Below are 5,956 nucleotides of genomic sequence, written 5' to 3' on the forward strand. Positions count from 1 at the left end.
ATGTCAGATATCAGTAGCAACAGGTAAATCCTGTAAATCAGTGTTCCTCAGATCCGGTCCTGAGGGACACTGCCCTGCCCTGCCCTGGATAGTTTAGTCCCAACCCGTATGAAACACACCTGAACAAGCTAGTCAATGTCTTCAGAGTTACTAGAAGAATGAGGGCAGGTGAGTTTGTGATCGAGGTGTGAGATAAACTCTGCCGACAGTGTCTAATCTAAGGCAGGATTTGAGGAATCCTGCTGTAAATCATACAGATAACATTTGTTTTTATCTACAATCTATATAGGATTTTACAAAGTTTACAAAAACATTAGAGGGTTGGCAAGAAATCACAAGAGTGTGGTTTCCCTTATGGAAAGACAAAAACAGGTTTCAAACAGTGTTAATATCATCTTTAAAATTAATGGAATATTCCTGTAAGGTAAAAGATTTATATTAGGGCACATTATGGTGACCCAACACATTACTAAAATAATGAATAATTAAAAAAAAATAAAATAAAAAATTGTTCATGGTTTTTGATCATCCCACACTTGTATAAAAGTGTTAAAATTAGTGGTGAAATTCTGTAGAGGTTGATTGACGCACAGCTTTTACCAACAATATGGCAAGTGTTTCTCCATTTCTGTTTAGCCTATTATTTAGTTTACTACCCTAAATGTTTGCATTTAGCATTGTTCTTTTCATGCTGTCATCATTGACCCATTTTTTGGGTTGGTATACCCCGGTTAATAAACACTGATGTAGCAATTTTATTGTTTACTTGAACATGTAAATCACTTTATTATGCATAACTCTTTTCTTCAGAAAATATACAACGGACTTAATTTATAACTCACAGGCAATCAATGTTTTGAGGCAGCAGTGTACGTTCATTACAAAATAAATTAAAGACATTTAAAAATAATCCTCTTAGCTATTGCTAGACATTTCAGCCACTTGGTGGCATCACACGTGCGCCATTACATTAACAGACGATTTTACAAATTCACATCGGCCCGCTTTGTGCAGGAGCCTGATTTTAAGTATCAGTACATTTGCAGAATACACACACGGTCTCATGCACACACTCTTTCTCACACAGATTAAATAAATGATGTATTTCCCTCTTCCCCATATTTTCAAATCCTTGCTTCATTCCAGAGTCACAATATTGCACTTTATATAAGTATAAATGTGCTGAATTACATATACTTTAGTGTTGGGTTCATCAAGCATTCAGTGCTCATCGACCAGTTTAATAAAGCAAAAGACACGTCCAGGCAGTGTCCTTACAACAGGAGGACTGCAAGGATCCCTGAGAGAATGATCACAGCAGCTGGAAAAAAGACAAGAAAAAGAGAATAATTCAACTATTTAACAAAGGACTATTAAAAAGCACAAGAAATAAAAATGACTCAACCTGAGGTCATTATGTATAACCTGTATTGTACAGTATGCTAGTCTAATCTAGACAATGATATGCGTTTTTTTTGTTTGCATGGAGACTGTTTTCAAAAGCGTGCACTTTGAAACCCGTTTTCAGGCGCCCAAAACGCCGGTGTCCTCTAACTGAACGGCCAAAACACTTAAAAAGTTTTACATTTTTAGTTGAAAACGGTGTCGTGTAAACAGCGCCTAAATTAATATGAATTTAGCAACTAAAGAGCAGTCATTTGTGTTACTCTGTTTAAGTGCTCACTGCAGACCAAAGGACGTCCAGCTCCACCTTTGTGGACCTAATGGGTGGAGATTGACCTAGTTATGTTAGGGCTAGGGCGTGGCTGATCCTTCAAGCCCCACCCATTACATCCAAAGGGGCAGACCTAGACAACAAGCTCCACCTACCGGCTCTGTAGTGAGTAGCCCCTGATGTGGCAGGATCAAGTTCTTACCCTGGGATGCTGCATGCTGCAGTGCGATGCTCCCTCCTGTAGTCGGTTTTGTTGTAGTAGTTGTAATAGTAGAAGAAGTGGTACTAGAGGCTGTATTTGTACCAGGTGTAATTATTCCAACATCTGAGCTGTTCTGGTTGGTTAGATCAACTGCCGAATTTGTACTCATTCGTGTGACGGGAGACCCCAGATTGCCTGAGGAAATGGAAATAAAGAAAATGTTTTAATTTTGTCACTAACTGCATTCTCTTTCAGTATTTCAATAATTGAAATTTCGCTCTCACCATTTGTAAAGTTGCCAGTGAAGAAGAAGAGGAAAGCGCCTGTGTTGGCCGCACGGGTCTTGGTGTTGAGACCTCCGGCTATGAAAATGCACTGAATCTTTGTCTTGTTCACAGAGCCACGGAAAGATCCAGGACTGAACTGCAAGACAAAAAAGTAACATTTAAAAAAAATATATATTTCTACAATGTAGGGCTTAAAGTGAGTTGAGTTCTCCTCCACCTCAAAGCATTATATTAACTCTCCAGCTCCACTCTGGATTTCTCTTTGTTGCTCGCTCCTGTCTAATATACATTTGCACCATTACATTTATTTTAAAGCATTCCCTGTTGTTGTTCATAACCATGTAATTTATAGCCAAGAATCATCTGTGCAAACCTTGGCAGAGGATTTCAGAGAAAAAGCTCTGTGAAAGGAGTCTTACTGTGTTATCCGGAGCCAGGATGCTGTTGTTCAGTGTGGAACGGATGAACTTCACTACACCATTGTCGTTGGCACAAGAATAGATGGTGTCACCATCACCCTATGAGACGCAAAGGTAAATAAGTCAGAGAACCTAAATCTCAGATTTGGTGTGGACATCAGAAATAAATAAAATCTTTTACAGACCTCCTTGCTGTCTTGAGACAAGCCAACTGCGATGTAACCATTCGACTCCCCGCTGATCTCAAAAATGAGATTGTCTAAGCTTCCGTTCACCGCTCTTGTGGAGGCGAAAAAGCAGCTATTGGAAGTAGATGGATCACAGATGGCTGGAGTGGAGAAACATGCCCTGTCCTTCTTACAGTTGTCCCTGGTGACCTTATCCTGCAATGTTATGTTCACAGAAGCCATGAAATGCAGTGCTACGTTTTTTTTAATCTGCTGAGAATGTTTAAAAAATGCCTAAAATCTAAAGTAAACTGAAGAGTTTAACTTAAAAATTTAATATTATAGCAATTTACCATCACACAATACTGTAGTCAGTACATCATTGACTTTGCTAAAACTAAACCTTTCACTTAAAAAAAAACAACATAGATCATCTTAACCAAGAAAAATATAACTGGCTCTCCAATCTGTTCACACTTACAATTGTTGTACCAGTGGTTGCTGGAACTGTAGATGCAGTGTTGTTTGGTGTTGCTGTAACGTTAGACGTAGTGTTGTTTGGTGTAGCTGTAACGTTAGCCGTAGTGTTGTTTGGTGTTGCTGTAACATTAGACGTAGTGTTGTTTGGTGTAGCTGTAACGTTAGATGTAGTGTTGTTTGGTGTAGCTGTAACGTTAGACGTAGTGTTGTTTGGTCTAGCTGTAACGTTAGACGTAGTGTTGTTTGGTGTAGCTGTAACGTTAGACGTAGTGTTGTTTGGTCTAGCTGTAACGTTAGACGTAGTGTTGTTTGGTGTAGCTGTAACGTTAGACGTAGTGTTGTTTGGTCTAGCTGTAACGTTAGACGTACTGTTGTTTGGTGTAGCTGTAACGTTAGACGTAGTGTTGTTTGGTGTAGCTGTAACGTTAGACGTAGTGTTGTTTGGTCTAGCTGTAACGTTAGACGTAGTGTTGTTTGGTGTAGCTGTAACGTTAGACGTAGTGTTGTTTGGTGTAGCTGTAACGTTAGACGTAGTGTTGTTTGGTGTAGCTGTAACTGTAGTGTTGTTTGGTGTAGCTGTAACGTTAGACGTAGTGTTGTTTGGTGTTGCTGTAACGTTAGACGTAGTGTTGTTTGGTGTAGCTGTAACTGTAGTGTTGTTTGGTGTTGCTGTAACGTTAGACGTAGTGTTGTTTGGTGTTGCTGTAACATTAGATGTAGTGTTGTTTGGTGTAGCTGTAACTGTAGTGTTGTTTGGTGTAGCTGTAACGTTAGACGTAGTGTTGTTTGGTGTTGCTGTAACATTAGATGTAGTGTTGTTTGGTGTAGCTGTAACTGTAGTGTTGTTTGGTGTAGCTGTAACGTTAGACGTAGTGTTGTTTGGTGTTGCTGTAACATTAGATGTAGTGTTGTTTGGTATAGCTGTAATGTTAGATGTAGTGTTGTTTGGTGTAGCTGTAACTGTAGTGTTGTTTGGTGTAGCTGTAACGTTAGACGTAGTGTTGTTTGGTGTTGCTGTAACATTAGATGTAGTGTTGTTTGGTATAGCTGTAATGTTAGATGTAGTGTTGTTTGGTGTAGCTGTAATGTTAGATGTAGTGTTGTTTGGTGTAGCTGTAACTGTAGTGTTGTTTGGTGTAGCTGTAACTGTAGTGTTGTTTGGTGTTGCTGTAACTGTAGTGTTGTTTGGTGTAGCTGTAACTGTAGTGTTGTTTGGTGTTGCTGTAACTGTAGTGTTGTTTGGTGTTGCTGTAACTGTAGATGCAGTGTTGTTTGATGTTCCATTGCCAGTAGATGCAGTGGCATTTGTAATGGCTATTATGACTGAAACATCTGTGCTGTTAGGGTTGCTTAAGTCCACTGACGCATTTGTGGCCAGTACAGTGACTGGAGAATCCAGAGTGCCTGGTAAAGGAGTAGATGGAAGAAAATGATTTCCTTTTACTACAAAACAAAATGTCAGTCAGTTACTTGATCAAAGTGGTGCACTCACCATTCGAGATCCTGCCTGTTACAACGGAGATGAAAGTTTCTGTGGTTGCTGCACGGGTGGTGCTGCTGAGACCTGCAGCGGTGAAAATGCATTGAATTGTTCTTCCATTGAGGGAGCCACGAAAACTTCCAGGGGTGAACTGCAGCACAACAGAAGTAATGCTACTTAATATTACACTGCTAAGATGGCACATAAACTGCATATGAGGTGTCATATACTGTGCTGTGAGCCAGTATATTTTAATTGTTTTTATGCATTATTGCATCTTTACAAAGATTTTGGAGGCAACCTTTTGAGACCAGTGTTGATAGTTCTAGAACTGGGATTTTCCTTGAAGCCATCCATGCTTTTATATAATACTATTATTTTTTTCTGTTAAGAATCTCTGTTGCTAATATTGCCATATGTTTTTATAGGCAAGGCTCTCTGAAAAATTGCCTTACTGCGTTATCTTGAGTCAGTATTTGATTGTTCCGTGTGGAACGGATGAACTTCAGTGCACCATTGATGTTGGCACAAGCATAGATGGTGGTGGCACTTTGACCCTAAGGATGTGAAAAGAAAATTAGTCAGTAAACCAGAAGTTTAGATTAAAGTACTGAAATATTCTTATTATATTGATTTAAATGAAACATATGATTTAAAAGCGAATGGATTTGATCTCTTACGCTGTTGTCTCGAGATAGGCCAGCTGCGATGTAACCATCTGACTCGCCACTGAGCTCAAAGGTAAAATTATCTGCAGCTCCACTTACTCCTCTAGTGGAGAGAAAATAGCAGGAACCTTGTGCACCTGGATCACAGGTGGGTGGAGCGGAGAAACAAGCCCTATCCATCCTACATTTATCCCTGCCAGTAATTTCCTGCAATAAACACAGTCAAATTTAATTTGAACAAAAACATAAATGCAATAACTTACTAAAGTACTTTTGTCCTTTAAAAGAACGTTCACTTTAACAGTCAAGTTTGTTATTTCCATTTTTAAACAATAAAAAGAACCTGGCTTACTAGTGGTTGATTAATGATGCTGATCATGGTAGTAGAGCCTGACAATGTTATATTGGTTGCCATGGGAGGGCTTGTGTAGGTCATGGTCATGTTGGGAGAGCGGGTCATGGTCAGGTTGGTGGTGATGTTGGGAGGGCTTGTGTGGGTCATGTTCATGGTTATATTGGGAGGGGGGGTCATGGTCAGGTTGGTGGTGATGTTGGGAGGGCTTGTGTGGGTCATGTTC

General features: G+C 39.6%; 1 protein-coding gene across 1 annotated transcript; it reads right to left on the bottom strand.

The window, feature by feature from the left end:
- Nucleotides 1–753: 753 nt before the first annotated feature.
- Nucleotides 754–5,956, bottom strand: LOC311080141 (uncharacterized protein). The gene is made up of 10 exons (XM_084109912.1): nt 5,731–5,956; nt 5,391–5,585; nt 5,166–5,267; nt 4,723–4,861; nt 3,232–4,634; nt 2,769–2,966; nt 2,584–2,682; nt 2,162–2,300; nt 1,878–2,072; nt 754–1,321 (listed from the first exon to the last, which is right to left on the bottom strand). Exons 1-10 carry the CDS (start codon nt 5,950–5,952, stop codon nt 1,275–1,277), a joined length of 2,739 nt encoding a protein of 912 aa, XP_083966038.1. The 5' UTR covers nt 5,953–5,956; the 3' UTR covers nt 754–1,274.

This window comes from Abramis brama, assembly GCF_963993115.1.
Source record: "Abramis brama genome assembly, chromosome: 3".
Lineage (NCBI taxonomy): Eukaryota > Metazoa > Chordata > Actinopteri > Cypriniformes > Leuciscidae > Abramis > Abramis brama.